The sequence below is a fragment of the Strigops habroptila genome, chromosome 3 (assembly GCF_004027225.2).
Source record: "Strigops habroptila isolate Jane chromosome 3, bStrHab1.2.pri, whole genome shotgun sequence".
Lineage (NCBI taxonomy): Eukaryota > Metazoa > Chordata > Aves > Psittaciformes > Psittacidae > Strigops > Strigops habroptila.
Genome location: NC_044279.2, coordinates 9,751,436 through 9,773,785, shown reverse-complemented (window position 1 = coordinate 9,773,785; position 22,350 = coordinate 9,751,436). Strand labels below are relative to the sequence as shown.

At 35.3% G+C, this 22,350-nt stretch overlaps 1 protein-coding gene across 1 annotated transcript in view; it reads right to left on the bottom strand.

Moving 5' to 3' along the window:
• Window positions 1-22,350, bottom strand: part of SEMA3E (semaphorin 3E) — a 138,332-nt gene that overhangs the window by 37,390 nt on the left and 78,592 nt on the right. Inside the window, exons 3-4 of the mRNA XM_030480453.1 lie at window positions 21,189-21,248; window positions 15,551-15,670 (exon numbers count right to left, since the gene is read on the bottom strand). Of these exons, the coding sequence (XP_030336313.1) occupies window positions 15,551-15,670; window positions 21,189-21,248 (180 nt within the window). The remainder of the gene's footprint in view (window positions 1-15,550; window positions 15,671-21,188; window positions 21,249-22,350) is intronic.

Sequence of the window (22,350 nt, the reverse complement as noted above, 5' to 3'; positions counted from 1 at the left end):
GGGAGAAAACACAGTTATGGTTGTCACTGATGTACTAGTAAAAATTCTCCAAGTTTTCTACAAATCACCTTTGTGTGTGCACTGCCCCAAAAGAATCAGTAATATATGCACTAAAATTGCACTTATTTCATTTCTGTGGGAGTAGGGAGTGAAGATTCCTCTATCTTTTCTTGAAATTATCTAAACATTAAATAGATATCTAGCCATGGAATGTGTTTTGCTTCTTTAAACATTTTTTCCAGTAGTTGTTAAATATATCATGCTGTGTTATCTTCCCTTGGCAATGTTGAGATGTTTATATACCTTCTTAAAAACATGTTTAGGAATGAATTCCCAATTATATTTTTCAGAGAAAATGTGATTTCTGCAGTGGATTTAGCAGAATATTAATATAAAAAAAATATTGACAACTTTAATTTGTCTGCACAAGGCTTTAAAAGCTGAGAAAGAATTTACTATTTAAATTTTCCCTTGCAATGCTACAATTGTCCCAGCTTTCTCCAAAGATCCAATTAATAGCCTGATAAAACATCAAATGAAAGCAAAATATATGTTTTTAATTCATGCATTAACAAAAAGGAGTACCACAAAACACAGGTATGGGGGAGAATAAAAGGGCAAATAGAAAGAAATCTGTGAAAGCTCATAAAAACATGCTACCCAGCCATCAAGTGTGTGACTAGTAAACATTTTGATAGTCTAGTAGATTTAGTTTAGTTTAGTGTAACAATTTTACCCAAAAGTCTATTGAAATGTAGATTATATCAGCATATTGAATAAATGCAATACATTGGATAAATGTTCAGTAAACTAATCTCAAGTTCACATTGCAAATATAGTAAGGTAAATGTTTTGTGAAGCATAAAATTACATGTGACAGGACCCCAAATCCCCCTAAATCATATATGCCATTTTGCTGTAACTTCTGATTGAAAATTAGGATTCCCATTAGTCAAAGAGTTTCTAACAAAATGGGATATAACTCATCATGAAGTTCTGGAAAAATAAGATATGCATTTCATGTCTACTTGAAGTGAAAAAGCCACCCCAAAACAAAATTAACAAGGAAAAACCATACAAAATGTAAGTAATGGTCCTAAAACTCACAGGGAAATGAGACAGTCAGAATCTCACCTCTCCAAAAGCTCCTGTGTTGGCTTAATCCTGGCACATTAGTGCCTGGTGTTACAGCTGATACAGCAGAAAATAATCATCTGGGGTAGAAACTGGTGGTACAGGAATATTATTTTCTGCTGTATCAGCTTCAATTGCATGCCAGAAGTAACTATTCCCCTTCTGTTGTTGGGTAAATGTCAAACAATGAAGAAATATTTCTCTGTGTGTGGAAATCTCAGCCCAATTCCATACTTTTCAAACATCACATACCAGCTATTTTTCAAAACTAAATACCATAATATTTTGGGTCAACAGTAGGAGAAAAAAAAAAAAAAGAGAGGTGAACTCAGGAAAGGAAAGAAAAATCTTCTGAAACTGTGGAAAAGGACCAAGGGGCCATAATTGTTGTAAAATATGGTGTAAAGGAAATATTTCGAAAACCAATCTGACTAATATTATTTATACTTTAATCAGATATGAAAAATAAAGTTACTCATGAAAAAGTTTCTCTTCTGAGATCTCAACTAAACTCTTTGTCAATGAATGTTCATTAAATAGGAAAAAATTATTTACAGAGAAAGATATAGAAGTGGAGAAATAAACTGAGAGTTAAAATATAATAAGCATTTCTAGTCTTAATGGTTTCTGTTCAATTTTCCCCACAGTAAAATAAAAATGGACTTGTCTATGAGAGGAAAAGGTAAAAAATTTAAAACTGATTGCAGAAAAACCAGACTCAGGTAAGGTGGTTAGATGTGGAAACAGAATTATTTTGAAACAATACTTGAATAAGTTATATTATCCATATTTCATGGTTTGTAGTGTATGGCTTATATTTCATCCTACATAGGGAATAGAAACTGATTTTTTTGTTTTGTTATAGGACAAAATGTGATCCCTTCATGGCCGTAACCCACACTTCATATTCATGTCTTCCGCTGGTAAAATGCTGCCGATACTCAGAACAGGGACACTTGGCCGCTATGGGAGTCTTCCAGATGATGTGGAAATATTTTGTGTCACTGTACAGCAAATTATAGTATCACAATGAAAACGCTACTAATGTAGTTAACCATTCCCCTAAGAATCACAATGAAATCAATGGTAAAGATAAACCCATCTCTTTTAATATTAATGACATGAATATATTTAAAACAGCAAACTACATGACCAGGGAATGAAAATGTTAAGCAGTATGCATAGTATCCCTTTCATTATCTACATTTTAACAGCTGGAATTTTTGAGTAAAGTTTGTATTTTAATGCTAACACTGATGGTAGACAAAAATTTGGATTTCAGTGCAGCATGGGGAAGTTTTAAGTGGATCTCACCAGTTTTGATATAAAGCAGGATGTGTATCTCATAAATTCTTGCAGATGCATCTAACTGTCTGAAAAGTCACTGACAATATAAGCAATGGCTTCTCTAAGAGAGATTTTTCCACTTTCACCTTTTAGGACAGGATAGCAAATATTCTACGGTTGCAATAATTTACTCCCATCACTGTGGCAGGTCAGGTGTTAGGTGTGTCAGCTTCCATGGGATGCCGGTTTAAATGAAATAAGCATTACACATTAATAATCATCTTTGAAAGCTAATATCATAATTCTAACCCTCCTTGCTCTTTGCAACATTGGAATCCCTTGAGAAATGTAAGAAGAAAACTGACAGTTTCCTCACAGGTTATCCAACGCAGCAATTCAACATTGCAATTTACTTTATGGGTAAAAATTATGCAAAAATACATGTGGAGGCCTGGGAATGAAATTACAAATTTCTACATGTAGTTTGGGAAAAGAAATGGGTTTGATTTGTGATACCTATGACTCAGGAATCGTAATGCACTTTCAACCATTATTAAAATAATATTGTTGTTTAAAAAGAAACAGAAGATATTTCCAAGGTATCAAGCATTTTGCCATTAACTCCATATGAATGGATAATTTTAGACAATGAAGAATAAAGTAGGCACTAAATAATAATGAAAGAAAAGGTCAAACAGAGACATTAAAATTTAAAGACTGCATTTAACTGTTGCAGCAAATAACTTTCTCCAATGCCAAGTGCTGCTTTGCTCTGATTCAAGAGAGCATTTATGTATGTGATTAATTTAAAACATATGTTTACTTTCGTTGCTATTCAGCAAAGTACTTAAGCTTGTTCTTAATGTTGATACAATGGCTGTATCTTTTCACTAAACCAGGGACTTAAAAATATAGATGCTTTGGTTGGGTTTTCCTACTATGTTACTTTTATGAGAAAAAATATTTAAATTTTCTGTAAGGGCATTTTTCACTTTAAATTTGTATTATTTTCCAGGTAAAAAAAAGGTAAACCATATCATACTGGCATTTTTTTAAAGGAAATTTAAACCATTTCAGAACTTTTACTTATATGCTTAACTATGTATGCATATGCTCCTACACTATAACCAAGGTCTGCTTTCCAAGAGATCTTGGCCTTTTTGTGGTTGGTACTCATTTTTGTTAGTTTGGTTGGTCGTTGGTTTTTTGATTTTTTTTTTTGGTCTGTGGGTTTTTTTTTATTGTTTTTGTTTGGGTTTTTTTTGGGGGGGTGTTGGTTTCGTTTTTTTTAAGATGTTCATGTTACTTATGTAGGGCAATAGTAAATCATATTTAGGTGAAACACTGTGCAGATTTTTGTGAATACAGTTTTTAACACTGGCTATACTGCTCACTATTACTGTAACTCACTAGACAAAATTAATTCTTAGTGTAATGATCTCATATTTATTCAACCTTAGGGTTAGAATGACATTACATGCAAGAGCTGTTTGATGCATTTCATTTTCTAAGTGTCATGTATTTGAGACTTTTAAAAAGAAAACTATGAACAAGAAGGTTCATATGCAAAGTTCATCCAATAAGAAAGCATAAAATAGAGATGCATTGTTTGTGTGAAACTATGAGAAACATTATTTTAGAAACCTCAATAAAGCCATGTGGTGCTAGTGTTATATGATGAGCTCTTTTTTTGTGTTCAAGTAATTCCTAAAGCATCAAAAAAGGAAGTGTAAACATCAAATATTCACCATATTTGATCATAGTGCCCTGTTTGAGGAAGAAGGCTGTTTGGAAGGGATGGGCATGCTGGGACACATTGACTCCACAGGGAAAGAACATCCTAATGGATTGACTGACGGATTGACCTGGTAAAGTAGACTTTCCACAAGGGTCATCAGAATTGGAGACTGAAGCCCAGAGCAAAAGGGAGAGCTGCAGATGAAGATTGTATTAGAGGGAGATGGCTCCCAAAGTGACGTTCACATCTCTACTCTGAAGCCAGTATATTCAGAAGCTTTCCTTGAACCTCTGTGTAAAAGCTGTGAGGTTAATTTTCACTCGCAGGCTTGCATCGTCTTACAGATGCCTTCCGTTGAAGTCCATTGCAATTTTGTCCTTGTTCTTTACGAAAATGACACTGAGACCCTAGTCCCAAAACAGGGGATATTTGTCTTTTTTCCCCCCCCCCCCTAATACTACCTTAAAACCAAAGTAACAGGACAATAAAGTATCACATGGTAAAAACTGTGACTTAAAACCTTCACTGAGCTCAGAACACAGTGGTACACAGTTGTAGCTGTACTAACAGTCTTTAGCACCATGGAAATGAATATAACTGATGAAATCTCCAAGACAGTGGCAGACTTTATTCTGTAGAAAATAAAATTTAAAAATATTTAATATAGCACCTATGCTGTTTCTAAACAAAGAAAACATTTGTTGCCCATATGTACTTTCCTACTTATTCAAATAATTTTTAAGTCTGGTACAATTTTAACATCGCACCTCTAAAGACTGGCGTTTTGCACATCCGTATGTACCCATGTGCACTTATACAGCCTAACATGAGGAACCAAAGAACTTCTTTAGAAATTAATGAAATATAAGATTGTAGGGCATTTCACTGGTGTAACTGAATGTTTTTTCTCAAGTAAGAAATTGAATACTGAATGAATCCAGAGAAATTTTCCGACCACAATAGAAAGTGAAGTGCAGTGCACAGAATATACCTCATCTTGATTTCCACTCTCTTTTGCATCATTTTTTTTTTTTGGTATAAATTCATATGACACTTTTTTGCAAATATTGTTTTGCTCTGTATTTTCTCATACTATTTCTTTTTCTTTCTTTCTTTTTTGTTCACTCACTTATCCTTACATTTTGATTTTGACATAGAAAGACACACTGATTACACTATGCAGAGGCTTCTTTTAGGAAAGATGAACCTTGGCTTCCCCATTAAAAAAAAAAATCTGAAAAATCACAGAACATGTCTGTAAATCAGCAGAAAATATAATTCAGATATGTCTCCAAAACAAACTCTCAACTCCATGACCTGTCTTAATCTGTATACTTGCCTCATCAAAAAGGCACGTGGTAAAAGAAATATACAGTAAAATATTTTGTCTTTGCAAAACAGCAGAAAATAACTTGCTGGGTCAGGCCTGAAAAGACATCTCATATCATGTAATCTTTTGTATTTAAGCAAACTAAATTTTGGTGCCAAGAAAAATACGTATTAGCAGGTAGATGCCTAATAGATATAAATCCAGCTAACTCATTCAATATACTAAAAATCTAAAACATGTAGAAAATGAATCCATATCACGGAGTTTATATACATGAACCTGCACTCCAATTACTTATAATAATACTAATAAGTTCCTATTGCAACTTAGTGGCCTATTTAAGTCAACATAGCACAGGCATGCAGATAGATGGGTAGCACAAGGATGCTCCAATGGTGAAAGAATTTTTCATTTCATGACGTAACATCTTCTTATAGAAATCCAAATGTTAATTTTCAAAAGGATCTATGCACTACCAAAAAATTGTTCTGCTTGTTGTCAGAGGATTACTAACTTTTAAAATTACACCTTCCATATTCACTCAACTTTATTTTCTAAAGCAAATGGGGATACAATATTAAGAATAGAGTCCTCAAAGAACTGGCTGAAACAGTCAGAACTCCGCTATTTGACATAATTAACATTATTTGGGAGGCAGTATTTCTTCTGAGGATCTGTTTTCAATCCTCTTTACTATCCAGTGACATACTGAAAAGATCAATTGTCCTATGGGATGATAGTGCATAAAATATTACAGACATTAAATCCTCCCTAAAAATTCAGATGTATTTTTCAGGTCTATGCATTTTATTCCACAGTTAAGTGATTAAGACACATTGGGGTCTAATCTGAAAACATGTTTAAAATCTGGAGCTATGTCAGACTGCTGTCTGCATTTGCAAAAGGATTAACAATTTGTGACTTATGTCTAAATATCTGGCCTAAAGTGACAGAAATAATATATTTCCCTGATTTAATGCATGTGAAATTCTCTGGCAACAGGGAAAAAAAACCAACCCCAAAACAACCACCCTGTGTATAGAAATCACAAGCATTTATCTTTAGCAGTTCAGAATGTTTAAGCAGAAGGGATTGAGTTGCTCAGAATTTTAGAAGACACACCTTTGCATGACCTTAAAGTGGACACATAAACTCATTAGTGTCCAGTGGCAAAGAATAGGACCATTAGAAAAAGAAATTATAATTATACTGCGCTAGCATGATGATTAGTAGGCACGAAAGTTCCAGGAATCACATACAGGATCTCCAGAATTAAATTGTTTGAATAGTTGTCACATGGAGATACATGGTCTAATGACCAGGTGAAAGTGGAGCTAAAGAAAGTACAATATTGTTATACAAAAGTGAAGGAAATTCTATGGGGAATTGCACAGTCTTTACGCAGAGCCTCCCTAGTCGAGACTTTCACTTTTCGTTGATATTGACAGGCTAAACTTGTGTTGAGATTGTGAAGGTCACATCAGAGCAAATACCAAATAAAAAGTCCTTTCATCTAATGATTGCTATAGTAACAAATGGGACATAAGGTTGTGAGAAAAAAAAAAAAGGTAAAATTAAAAGAAGGATACAGCTCTGTGGTTTGAGTCTAGGCTTTGGTGGTGGATTGAGCAACAGATGTATTAGGCATGGAAAGGACAACAGTGACATTCAACTGAGAAGGGTTTTCAGAAGGAAGGCAGATACCCTGGGGAAGTTCTGTCTATCTCTGTAGCATGATGCCTTAGCCAATAGATCTTTTTCAGAGCTTCAACAGGCTATGCCAAAGTGGGCCACTCTGGAAGAAAGGGCAGAGAAGTGGATCCACTGCCTCTTGATGACACATGAACTGCAAGTAATACTTCTTTTTAGTTCGCTTTTCAATCTGGAGTAATTTTCCTGCATAGATCTCAGTCAAATAAGGATAATTACCAGTCATAAATTGTAGAAGAATTATACAATACCAAGGGTGCATTTTATAAACCCTGTCATTGTTCAGTTTTTACTGATTTGAATTATGATGACTAACACCTTATTGAGCAGTACCTCCACTGCTCAAACAATGGCATAGATTTCACCAGGTGCCCTCACTTAGAACAATACTTTCTCTCATAAAAAAAGGTGGCAGAATCTAAAAATTATTATGATGAGAGCTGCAATATTTTACCTACCCCCATCAAATTACCACACAGGTGGGATATTTCCTTTTCCTTGGAGTAATAGCATTATTTCTCTGTATTGATTCATTCTCTCCTAACCATCTGTGTTTAATCTTGCAAAATGAAGGTCTAATATGATAGAAAATTCATTTCATATGGCTGATCAGTTCACATTCTCTACCAATCTGCCAAATTTAACTTAAACTGCACGTATGGCCATATTTAGACAGTATTCAAAAGTAATGAATGTCATTCACCTCATTTTATAGATGGAGAGTACTGTCAAACAAACCTGTTGTCTGTTGAAATGTGGAAGAATGATTGATAAGAACAACTGTGCTGATACAGAATACTTGGCTTTCTCCAGGGCATTTGACTTAGTACATAGCTATTTGATGAAAAAATGAGCATTGTAGAATTACATAATATAAATATAAATTGATCTGATCATAGTATAGCTGTTATGCATATATATGCATTGATGAATCCACCTTTACTGAAGGTTTCTTTATGTTTTGTTTTTGATAGAGAGATGATTTTTTTATTTAGTAGCGATTTAAACAATCATATGATTTCTTCCTAGTTAAGTTTACAAAAAGACTGAGGAAACATAAATAATAAAAAGGTTAATGAGAGCCCTGGCTTATGGAATGCTCTGAATGTTAATTTAAAGGTCAGAAGCTAACAGTCGATTTTAATACAACCATGTCCAAAATATATCTTGGAATAGGGAATACAACTAGAGCATCAGAGTGCCCTAGAAGGCGAAAAGTTCAGATCCTTTTCCAGTCTACTTTCATGTGTTAGACTGAGGTGCCTCATTTAGAATCTTGGACATCCCAGGTGCCTTGTTACAGTTGACAGTGACAGGCATCTCTAGAAATTTCTTCAATGACCTTGTCATATGAGACTTCTAATTAGGTGCCTCAAATAAGTGTCTAAGCTGGGATAACTTTGTGCTCCTGAGAAGAACTTTGGGTCAAGTGTGAAATGCTAAACAGATGTTTCTCATTTTGATGCTGTGCCAAGAACTCAGCACTTGAGTCTGTGAAAAGAGGATTCTCAAACAGAGGTAGAGAAGTCACCTTGTCTGGATACACATCATGAAATATCATGTCTGGTTCTAGTGTCCACACTTCCAGAACACGTGAAAATAGTGCAGAGAGTTCACAGGAAGGACACAAATGTGATTGAGGAATTCTTGTGATAGGAGGCTTAAGGAGCTATATTTATTCAGTTTATCAAAAAAAAGTGAAGAGGTGGCTTGATCTTTGTGCGTAGGTGCTTACATGTGGAAAAGATGTGGCAAAGATAGTGGGAGACTTTTCAACTTTGCTAACAAAAGCATATCAAGGTTAAATGACAGGAAGTTTAAACTAGATAAATTTCACCTTAAATAAGTGGCTTTTTCGTAACGTTGGAAGTTACTAAGTATTAGAACAGCTTACCAGAGAAATAGTGGTGTTACTATTATCTGGATTCTTTGGAATGACAGTATATATTTTCCTGAAAATGTTTGAAGTCAATACCTGGGAGAAATTATCCATGCAGTGTGTGGCTGACTACATAAAATATTCTGATCGTCCCTTCTATCCTTTGTTTTTATTTATGTGATACCCATTATTCCTTTCCTAGCAAAGCATGGGAAGAACAGAATTTTCCTCTTTCTTCATTATCCTTACTGAGCTTTATATATACAGCTTTGCATTAAGGTAATTATTATAGCCAACACTGAAGAACTTTAATTTCTCACATAAACATATGCATTGGTTCAGAAGGAACTTTTTCACCCTGTTTCACAAGAAGATGTTTGATTTTTTTTTCAGAAGGTTTGGAGATGGGCCAGTTGCAGAGGTTGGGTTGTTATTTTAGCTGGTACAGAAAATCTTTTTTGTGTGTTGCTTGGCTAGTACTTTCTCATTTTCTTAGAAGTACATAGATAAGCATGGGTTCAGTAAGAAATATTTCTTCAGGTTAGGGCGGATGTGAATACTTCAGCTTTTTCTTTTCCCTTTTGCAGCACAGCACCTTTGTTGTATGCAGAGACCATAGGGGTAATCTTCACTTAATTAATGCCTATTATGTACTTAGGTACCATTTTAATCTCTCTTGAAATATTTGCATATTTAACCCGCAAATCCTGAAATACTCGAATCTAACTGAAATTTGCGCTTTTGGATGTTTTGATGGAATTTGACAGCCTGTGATGTAGGCATTCAGGCTAGATGATGTAATGAACTCCCTGGTAAAATATTCTATGACATTGTGTTGCTTATTTGGCAGCGCTTCATATATATGAGCACTTGATCATCACATCACCCATCACACATCACCCATCTCAATGACTAGTTTCATATGAAGTATAGATGCAGAACACTACAATAAATAAGCAATTTCATAGTAGTTAGGATTGGTCATTCAATCCCATAAATAGAGTGAGTTGAAAAACCTGGAAGGATTTAGTGGATGGTATTCTAACTGGTGGCTTTTTATCCATGTAGAAGAACATTGTGTCTCTAAGCAAATATTTTCAGGGCAAGAATTTATCACACATTTTAGCTAATGAAGGAGTGACCAACACCCACTTCAGTTTGGTCAGTGAAACCAGATGTTCCTCCTCTTTAATCCTCTGTAGGCTGAGAGTGGAGATGAAGTAATAGGAAAAATACTTGGAGAGGGAGTAACTGGGCAGATCATTGTTTGTTTTGATTATAGAAATATGTCAGAAATAACATCCTAAAATAATAGATCTATATATGCATACAATTTTGTTTCTTAACAAAAAGCTAAAAGAATGGTAACATTGCCAAATACTGGTCAAGAGTAGAATTATGTCATGTAAAATTTAAACTGAGATATGACTGAAACTTTCTCTCTTAACTTGCTTGTCAGTTCAACTTCAATCTGCTAAAGCAAGGGCTGAGGAGGTCATATTGCCTACATTTGTTTTGTGTAGAGAGGCAAATTGAGGTGCTGGAGTGGATCCAGAAAAGGGCAACAAAGCTGGTGAAGAGTGTGGAGAATAAGTCTTATGAGGAGTGACTGAGGGAACTGGGGTTGTTTAGTCTGGAGAAAAGAAGGCTCAGGGGAGACATTATTGCCCTCTATAACTACCTGGAAAGGAGGTTGTAGTGAGGTGGGGGTAGGTGTCTTCTCCCAAGTAACAAGTGATAGGACAAGAAGTAATGGCCTCAAACTGTGCCAGGGGAGGTTTAGATCAGATATTAGGAACAATTTCTTTACAGAGATGGTGATCAGGCATTGGAACAGGCTGTCCAGGGCAGTGGAATCACCATGGTGGAATTCCACCGTGGTGGAATCACCATCCCTGGAAGTGTTCAAAAACCATGTAGATGAGATCCTCAATGATATGGTTTAGTGATGGTCTTGGCAGTCCTGGGGTAATGGTTGGTAGTCTCTTCAACCATATTTGGTGGAACTCCCATGTGGACTTGTTAAAGGTGCTTTGTGAGTTAGTTAATCAAAGAACCACAGAATCATAGAATGGTTTAGGTTAGAAGGGACTTGTTCCAGTGTGTCACCACCCTCAGAGTAAAAAATTTCTTCCTAATATCTAATCTAAATCTACCCTCTTTCAGTTTAAAGCCATTATCCCTTGTAATGCAGTTTGGATTATTGGAATGCCTCTGGAGTATTCCTAAAACCTGTTGTTCTGCTGAATAGAAAACTCATTAAGAAAAAAATCATTGCCTGACTGCAGATAGCTCATCCAATTTATTTAGGGTTCATCATAATTCATGTAGCATATTTTGAGCTATATAGAACAGTAGTGGAGTACTAGCAGATACATGTGGAGAAACAGACTGAGGCAGAATGCACTTATTCCAGTACTCATCTTTTACTACCAAAACTGGGTTTATACACAGGCATGTGGAAAAGACCAGATCCAGATGCTTCCCCTCACTCTGCCTCTTGGCATCAAGGGCAACAGGAGGGACAAATGTCAATTTGGTAAGAATGGAAGCAAAGTAAATATTTTTTCTGCATTTTTCTTCATCTTCTATATTTGATTTGAAGACTTATCTCACATTTTTTCACACAGAATACAGAGGAAGGATTCATATTCAGTTCATAATGGGAAATCTGGGGTGGAGGGTCTCTGACTCCCGCTTCTGAAAAATTATATTTATTTTAATTACATGAATTCTCTTTCATTTCTGGATGATAGACAAATAGATATTAGAGGAACCCAACTTTTTCTGGCCTGAATGAGTATTTGACATTTGGAAGCATTTCATGAAGTCAGTGCTGTTGAACTCACTTACTGGATGGCAATTAGCTTAAGATTTTTTGGGCAAGATTTTGTAATATGTTCTTTTGCAAACACCAATAGTTGTTCTGTCTGCAAAATCAGCACTCTTATTTTCCCAATTTGTAATTTACTTCTAAATAGCAGAAAAAACATGGGGTAATTTGCTGAAATGTTTAAACTTGTGACAGCAACATTCATCAGAGTCGAAGTAATTAGAGAGAAAAAGATAAAAAACTGCATGTTGTTGTCAGTGACTATACTTGCATATTTTTAGAATTGTAATATCTGGCAACAGCTGTACAAAAGTGAACAGCTTGGAATTCCAAAGCAATTGAATTAAACCAGTATTACAATAGAATGACTGCAGTAAACCATTATATATTTAATCTTTCATATGGACATATAGGGTATCATAGAATTTATAAATTGATTTAGAAAAATGTATTTGGTTAGACTCTGGTGGTACAACGCAAGTTTGAAGTAGTATTCAATAAATTCAGTATTTATTGCTTCTTGTTTTATATGATCAACATATTCAAATATAATCATTTATATTAAGACAAAATATATAATATCATTAAATTTCTATAAAATATGAAAAGCATGAAAGAAGTATTTCAGCATATAGAATGTATCAGAATACAATGTGATGGTGAAAGATTTTAAGGCCCATTTCAGTTACTACGTAGTAAGATTAATATTTTCTATGGAGACTGGTTAGGGAAATTGACTTTTTTACTGAGTTTTTTTTTTTGAGAAAGTTAGATTCTGATTTTCAGTAGGTTCCAAAGAGTAATGATCTGCCAATGAGACAATCAAATTCTGTCTATTATATTATGTCTGAATATTATATACCAGTATTTTCCCTTCAAATTAAAAGTCTGAGTTTCACCAGTTTTTAAAGGTGTTTGGGTTCTGTTTAGAAATGGAATAGTGTCATTACATTTTTAAGACTGTTTCATTTTCTACTCTCCTTTCCATGACAATCAGACAGTGAGGAAGAAGCCAGAAAGCTGAGGTGGAAGAAATGGGAGACAGTAATTGGAAGTCATTGAATCGGGGAACTCTGTCCAGACAGATCAACAAAGAGAGACTGAACTACAGTTTTCTGAGGAAGGATCTTATCTCTTCAACTCCTGCAGTTACACGATGTCCTTATCAGTCAAAGAAAGTGATATTACAATTTACCTACTCAGTCACATACCGCGTGTTATTTTTAACCTATCATCATCCACATGGCACCTGTCTTTTTTAATCTGGCTAGTCAGCTTTTCAGATAATGGAAACTAACATGGCTTCTAATTAGTGTAGCAAATAAATATATTTCCTGTTGGTCTACACAAACTCACAAATGGTAATTTTCCCATGACTTGTGTATGGGTAAAATTTTAGAACCTCAGTTTCACAAGGGAGAATAATAAACAAAAAAGAAGGGAAGGAAAGAAGGTGAAACATAAAGGGACGACCATGGCCCGCACATTCTTACATATGTGTCTTGTTTCTCATTTTTTGTTTGGTTTCTATTTTTATTAGCCTGTTGCTTATGCTTTCTTAAATAGTTTTCATAAATATACAGACATTGCTTCCTTCAAACTCTACCAGGAAGCCTGACAGGAAGATCATGAAAGGAGCAAAAAGGCAGGCAGACTTGCCTTATTTTAAAAATTGCTTAATATTTAGTTTCTTCTGCAGTTTCAGAGGACAGTGTGTTTCTGCAAATCAAATGATTTCAAATGTGTTATGTTGAGTTCTTAACTTCTAAGATGATTCTTTTTTTGACAGCAGTTGAAGGTGCACAGTATTGATTTGATCCTTGGAGGCTGCTTCTGATGATGTGATTCTAGTTTGGTTTGCCAAAAGGATGCATCTTTACTCAGAAAAGCTTATTAAAAAAAACCCAACAAAAAAAACCAAAACCCCCAACTCTAAATTAAATGCCTTAATTGATTTATATAAGTACATTTTAAGAAGATTTATATCTGCAATTATAATTTATTCTAGCCAAATATTTATTTTAAGTCAGATCCAGCCTCTGACCTCTGTTTTCCTGTTGTTGTGACTAATAGACCAATAAAAAAACATGTAAGTATGGGACAAGTCTGAATTTTAGCTGCTTTAACTCATTAGGTACAAAACTGTCAGTTAAATGTGGAGTACAACAATTAAGGAGTGATGTAAGAGACAGAGTAAAAACGGTTTGGATTAGAGAGCTTAAGCTGAAATTTGTGAGAAAAAGAATTAGGGGAAACGTTATTTATAAACTGATAAGTAATTCTGATGTGGAATAATTCAGAAAAAAAAATCAAACATAATTGAAAATTTAGCTTTAATTTTCTAGGATATGGGAAAGTTTTTCCGATTTATCCAGGTTCAGCTGCACAAAACACTGAACACAATACTGTCATGTTTTCTTTTCTCTACATACACACACACATCAACTATTTATAATGTAGCTTAATGCTGCACTTACTGATCTTCTCTGCAGTACTATTTCACTCAGCTAGAAATGTCACTAAGGAGCTAACATGTGCTTGCTACATGTGACCAATACTAAGAAGCTGAAGTTTACAAAGAATTATTAAGGTATTCCATTTCCCATCAAATCAATATGAACATGAGCCGGCAGTGTGCACTCGCAGCCCAGAAAGCCAACTGCATCCTGGGCTGCATCAAAAGAAGTGTGACCAGCAGGTTGAAGGAGGTGATCCTGCCCCTCTGCTCTGCTCTCATGAGACCTCACTTGGAGCACTGTGTGCAGTTCTGGTGTCTTCAACATAAGAAGAACATGGAGCTGTTGGAGCAGGTCAGCAAGGGAGGGCAACAAGAGTGATCAGAGGGCTGGAGCACCTCCCGTATGAAGACAGGCTGAGAAAACTTGGGCTGTTCAGCCTGGAGAAGAGAAGCTGCATGGAGACCTCATAGCAGCCTTCCAGTGTCTGAAGGGGGCCTACAAAGACGTCAGAAAGGGACTCTTCATTAGGGACTGTAGCAATAGGACAAGGGGTGATTGATATAGGTTCAAACTTAAACAGGTGAAGTTCAGGTTAGATATAAGGAAGAAGTTCTTTACCGTGAGAGCAGTGAGGCACTGGAACAGGTTGCCCAGAGAGGTGGTAAATGCTCCATCCCTGGCAATGTTCAAGGCCAGGTTAGACAGAGCCTTGGATGAGTGTGAGACATCCCTGCCCATGGCAAGGGGGGTTGGAACTAGGTAACCTTAAGGTCCTTTCCAACTCTAACCATTCTATGATTCTACGTATTTTGTTTTTTGGTGTATTATTTAATGGAAACCAAACCAAATCGCCAAAATACAGATTTAGCTAAAAATAGCCAAAATATTTCTTATTTTTGGGTAAGAATTGCTATATCAGCTTATCTATGAATAAAATTCTGAGATGAAAATAACTCTGAGTTCTTTACATAATTATCCAAAAAGATAGTTTCAAGCATTATTGAGTTCTTCCAGTCACAAACTGAATTTTAGACCAGCATTACATTTCAACAAGGAAAATATCTCTTGTATGTTTTGTATGAGAACTCTGAGCACTTGAATTTAAATATTTACTTTTAACCATAGAGGCTTTCTTGGAATCCAGACCCAAAGAGTTAATATTATAAAATAAATTTCTTACCTCTGATGGATGTCCAGCTCTAATAAAAGCACAGAGTGGATCAAAAGCTCCTGTTCCACAAGCCAGAAGATGTGTTCTGTTATATCGGTGAAGGACACGAATGTAATTTGCACATTCATCCTTTTTTATAGATATAAAAAAAAAAAAAATAGGAAAATATCAGCATTTAAAAAAAAATGGAATTTATTATTTATGATTTTTTTAAATATCTTAGGCACCCTTAAGTGATATTCTGCATATTGAAACTTTCTACTCTGTTAAATATAACATCTTAATTCTCCCACTTCATGCTAGTAGCTTAGCGCCACCAATGTCATGGATGGACACTTTTGGCTTGAAAATAGCAAGTTTAGAGCGCTGATTTATCACAATTTATTTTAGATGCTTCACCAGTTAGGAGTTATTAATTTATAAAACACACTTCTGTGCTTCTTTAATCTCAGAGGTATTCTGCAAATCCAAATATTTGTTTAACTAAGCATTATTAGATGCACTAGATATTAGACTCAAAGCATAAGATGTGAGTAGTCAGCAAATGACTTCTCAGGTTAAATAAACATTAGCTCAAGAAAAATAACACTAAATAACACAAAAAATAAAGACCACTGCACTTAATTTCTTGTATAATTAATTACTAATCAATATTTTTTTAAATATTGTATAGCCTCATGCTTTATCTTTTCTCACTGTTCAAACCTTCCTTTGAAGAAGAAATTATTCATTTCTGCCAGGGCAATGCTCTGGGACTCATTAGTGTATTTGCAGCTTCATAAATATTACAATTAAAAGATTTTCAAACACCCCTTTGAGATGTGGGGTCGTTATCCTTCCTGTGTTAAACTAGAAATAGAGACAGAGAGATAAAAGTATCCATTGATTTTGGGCTCCTGAGACTTGGTTTTACAGAGTGTGTAACATTTTGCAGTGATTTCTATGTTTGGAGCAAAATTCCTCTTAATTTCCATTCATTGCTCAACATTTCTGCAACTCAGTCCCTGAGTTTTAAGACAGTCACATCAAGTTTAAGAAGATAATTATAATCGTATTAATCTTAGCTAACTTTAGCTGTTTTAAAGTTTAGACATGTAATTTATGCTATTCTCTTAATCTTTTTCAGTAGTTAACACAGAAGGCCAGACATCTTCAAAAGGCAATTAATTTTATCCTAAAATGAATGTGTAAAACAGAGTGAAGGAATTTCCTTATTGAAAATTTCCTGCCCTTCCCTGACGACTACTCTGGTTTCCAGACTGCTATATTTGTATAAGAACAATCCTGAGTCTTATTAACCATTTGCAAAACAGAAGATGAGTCTGCGGCAGGGCCATGGGCATAATTCAGCTCTTGCAAATCCACATTGGGTTCAAAACTAAGACACCATCTTTCTTTCATCTTCAAAACTTTGTGACATTAAGTACAAGACTTCCAACTGCTCCAACAAGTAAATAAGGATCATAAGGAAAAAATATTATTTGCCACATGATTCTACTTAGCTGTTCTCCTTGAAGATATATCATGATAATTGAAAGAAGCAGGTAATCTACATAGTTAGGTAACCCGTTGTGCAATTGAATATTATGTGTATACAAAGGAAAATCAACCTTGCAACATCTTACTTTTGGAATTTCTTACTTAACTAATTTATTCCTTTTTTAAAAGAAAATGAAAAATGATAATAATAAAAAAGGTCTTCTTTCACATGGCATCCAGGTGGCCTCTCACCTGGACAAAATTTTTTAGACCTCTTTCAGACCTGAAAAAACCCTGCCTCTTAAATTGAGGTAAGACAAATTGAGAGAAGAATGAGTTGAGATGATTAATAGGATGTGATCCTCTTGTAACTGATGGGAACCTAGCTGAGAGTTGATTCCCTCTCGTGACTGTAGGGAATAACAAAGTATGTTTTGTCAAAGTGTATTTGGTAGAGTATATATGTTTATGTTTTTGTGACCGTTTGTCAGAAAAAGGCATGTGTGCGGCTGTTCTGTGATCTTCGTACTTGGCCGCATCAGGATGCCTGACCAACACTCTTGGTGAGGACAACAGGGAGATCAGAAGAACTGCACAGCCCCACAGGTAAACAATTACAGATCTGGCGTAAAGCTGGTTGTTTTTCTAAGGGTATAAAAGCACGACCCTCTTGCAGCTGAATCCGAAGCCTCACCTATGGGTGTAGGAATTTTCCCAATTACTTGAGGCTCCTGGCATCAGCTGCAATGGGGCTTCCCAGCTTGAAGTGTGGGCCTGGATGATGATTTGGTGGTAACTGGTGATGTATTTCTTCTTAATCTCTGTTCTCTCTGTGCAGTAATGATTTGTGCATTGCTAATTTTCCTCTGTGCTCTACTTATACATATATATCTCTGATTTGCTTTATTGTACTTATTCACTATATAGAGATATATACCTGATTCACTTTAGTGTGCTTGTTTACTTTAGTGTGCTTTTTTAATAAACTGTGCATATTATACAGCTAGTGAGTGGTTGGTCATTTTCTTGCATACCCTGCCTGTCAACAGAACACCTATATACATCGATCAGCACTCAAAGATAGAGCTGCCCACTGTTTATGTGCATTTCACAAACATTTGCTGACTAGTGCTAGCAGAATGGTAATACATAAGAATTTTATTATAGTTTGCAGGTTTTAAATAGATGTTTTACTGGGCACTGATGCTGTTCCTCTTTCTCTCTCCACTCCAAGTATGACCTTCTTGACATCCCCTCTGTTCTCTCTCAGTGGAGATCTACCTGGTCTTTACTCCAGGGTTTCCTTTTTTTATCCACATATGCCTGCAGGTCTCAATCTTTGTCTCAGTACTGCGGAGGATCTTCGGATTTTCTTTCTAAATGGGCAAAAATTACACATTTTTTCTCCTGTGTGCCTTCTTAGGATGAGGCAGATACCAAATATAGAATAAAGTTATTCCAAATAGCTAGACTTTATCATTTATAAACAAATTAAAATAGGTGCTATTCCGGGAAATGTCAGGCAACCAGGCATTGCTGCTGACCCCACTAATAATATCCAGTACACATAACAAGGAAGAGATGAATCAGCCAAGAGAACATTAAAATAAGTTTTCTTGATACTATGTGAATTAATTAAATGTTGTGGATGCCTTTAGGAGGCTCCAAACACTTATTAATAGATCTGTGGAATTTTACTCATCTGAAACTTCTCAGTGTGAAGGAGTTGAGTTAGTCATCACTACAGAATTTGATTTCTGTATCTGAATGATTTCCAGTTCTGATAAAATAATTGCAAGCGCAAAAGCTCTCACACCACAGGCTAACAGGTGTGTTTCTTGGCACTCTGGATGAGAACAGAAAGATCTTTTCCTTGGCTTGACCCATATCAGAAAATTGTGGCCGGAGTTTAAGATGATGCACATGTTGTTAAGACTAAGACAAGGCTTTTCTGTCTTATTAATCCTGTTACAAGCTCCCTGAAACTGCGTTTATGACTACAATACTTGCAGTTCTACTGCTACAAGATGAACTGATAACTTTTAAAGGTTGTAAAAGCTTGTAGAAGTTGCCTGTTCTGTTATATAGAAAGAGGTACCAGAGAACACATGAAGTACCTCAACACCGAGATGCTCATTACAACGTTTTCAGTTCTACTTAGTTAATTATGCCTGGAGTAACAGATCTTTTGCACAGATAGAGATCTTTTGCATACGTAGATCTTTTTGCAGGAGAATAAAAAAAAAAAAAAAAGAAAAGCATGGAAATAAGAAAAAATTGAGCACTGATAAGTAATTTTTTTTCTAACACTTTACAGTGAAAAATAGCATTCAGAACTTAGAAATGGGACAGGGTTGATTTTAAGACATGCCAAATCAATATTGATTTATGGCTACAAAAATGAAAGTGAAAAAGAAAAGTAATAAGGAAGTTTTTTTATTCTAATTTAGGTTCCTTTCAGGTTGAGCAATTTAGCTTACTGAATACTGAGCATGCTAATGAAAATTGCTAACGTTTCCCTGCAATTAATTAATCTTACTCATTCACATAGTCCTATACATAATTAGGTCTCATGTGAGGATCAGAATATTGTTAGGTATTACAATACTTCCAGCTTTTACAATTTTCACATCTTCTTAAAGACTTCAGCTCTGGAGCTTTGTGATAATTGAAAAATTTTGTGTTTTTCTCTTAAGAAAATAAAGACACTGAACTTTCACACTACAGAAAGATGTGGGAAATATATGAAGTTCTTTAAATTATGACATTCATTAAAATGTAAATTTGAAGACTTACAATGGATTGTAAAAAAGTCTGAATTTTAGAGAATCTCAAGTCTGAGGAGCGTTCCTTACATTACATTGGAACAGTACCTATGTCTGTATTTATTTAACCCAAAGAATATTGTCAAAGTATCAGAAAATAAATCCCATCAAGTAGTGGCGAAGGCAAGATGGCACAGTTTTAACTTGTAACAGCCTATGCTGAGAGGTAGTATTAAATAAAGCTCAAAGAATTTAGGTTTTGGATTCATTTAATATGACCATAAAGTTTGGATAATGTAGAAAAACACCATTTTCAATCAAAGCCACCTGAAATTCCAAAAGGTACAAAAGCACCCAGAAAAATGCAATGAACTTTTAAAATACCTCAAAAAGGATCAGTTCTAGACCATGAGAGAGCAAAAAGTAAAGTATCATGTTGGGTTTTATTATAATTATCATTATTTTCCAGTCTGGTTCACCTGCTCCCTTAATGTGGCCAGTTCTCATGCTTGTACTTCAACAGAAATCTTTATAGCTTCCTAATCTTCACTGGGAATATGTTATGGTTATTATCAAGGCTGCTTGTTTGCTGTGTTTTGGGGAAAACTTTGTACATGCCCTTCTGTGTCCTACGTTCCTGTCACTGTGGCTGTAAAACTATCACCATTTTCAAATCCTTTGGTACAGTGTGAGCTTTCTCATCTGTGGAATTTCTTAGGCGTATTTGCTATGTTTTTATGAGGTGCAGATAATGGGCTTGGAACACTGCAAAATTAAAGAGAACTCCCCTCCAGAAGAACTTTCATCATTTGGTGCCAATGATATCAGCTGCTGTATGTCAGTGAGCTTTCAGGTCTTTCCCTGGGAACTGATTACACTCAAGGCAGTAGATCACAAAACCAGAACACTTTCAGGCTCATTAATACAGAATATGTTTATTTATATACCAAAAATCCTATAGGGCAAACCAATTTAAAGTCTATTTTATAATTAGTAATAATGTAACTGCTTTTTTGTAGGCACTCTAGGGAATGTTAATTTTAATGATAAATTAGAATGTGAAAAAAATTGAACATAGAAGGTATCTTATGAGTATTGAAATAAAGGGAAATAAAAATTGGAAACAAGACTTATTAAGGTACCTTCTTTGATATCTCCAGAAAAAAGAATGAAGAGAAAGTTAAGATGATCAAAAGTTTTCATTGTGTCTTTATGAGCTGGTTTGAAAAGCAATTAAACTAACAGTTTAGTGTGTTCACAGTAGTTACACATTTCTAAGCTGCAACAAATAGAATTATATCTGTGCATTGATGTCTCTGAAGTTTAGGGATTCCTGAATCCTTGTTTTGGACCAGCCACTGGTGTAATTAAAGTATACTTGATTTGTAATTGATGATACTTACAGCATCTCTTCCTTTAATTATACATTCTTCTGCCTGCAGAGGTGTACTAGGCCAATGGATCTGAGAAAAAAACCAAAACCGAAAACATAGAAAATCATTCAATTGGCAGTCGAATCATGTCAATGCAGGTTTTCCACTAGTTTTCAAGTGAAAGGCTCATAGAACAGAATTATAGGATCATTGAACAGGTCCCTTCCCAGGTTGGAAGGGACCTCGAAGGATCATCTGGTCCAACCTTTCATGGAAAAGGCAGCCTACATGAGATTATCTAGCATCCTGTCCTATGATATCACTAAAACCTCCAGTGATGGAGATTTCTCCGTATCTCTGGGGAGGTTGTTTCAGCAATTGATTTTTCTCACTGTAAAAAATTTCTTTATTGTCTCTTGGTGCAACTTGTCATCTCCATGGGGCTCCTTGTGAAGAGAGACCCTCTGTCCTCTTTGTAGCTGTCCTTTAAATACTGGAATACTGTGTCCAGGTATCCCCTGAGCCTTGTCTTCTTCAGGAAGGAAAAACCTAACTCCTTCAGTTTTTCCTCACAGGGCAAGTTCTTCAGCCCTTTGATCATCACTGTGGCCCTCTTTTGGACCCTGTCAAGTTCGTTGACATCATTGAATTGTGATAACCAGAACTGGACACAGTAATCCAGGTGAGGCATGACAAGCCCTGAGTAGAGTGAGAGGATCACGTGCCTGTCAGCTAGTAACTCCCCTAAAGATGCAGCCTGGGATCCATATTGCCTTCGTTGTTGCAGCAGTGCACTGATGACTTGCATTCAGCTTCTTGTCCATGGGGACCCCGGGGTCCCTTTCAGCAAAGCTGTTCCACAGCCGCACAGATCCTAGTCTTGACTCACTATGCTATATATACACTTATTTTATGCTATATATACACTTATTTTATGTTATAAAGTTTAAACAAGCTTCTGTTACAATTTGAACAGTTTTCAAGTGAAATATTCCAAGTTTATTTTTAAATATCTATAAAAGCTTACAATAAGGTAAGAAATACTTTTGTTGAAACATAATTAGTTTGTTTAGGGTGACAGCAAACAATACAGTTTAAGAAGTTAATTAAAGAAGTTAATATATTGAACATTTTATACAAATTCAGTAGAAATATCTCTGCTAAATTGTCAGTGACTTTCAACATAGAGTAT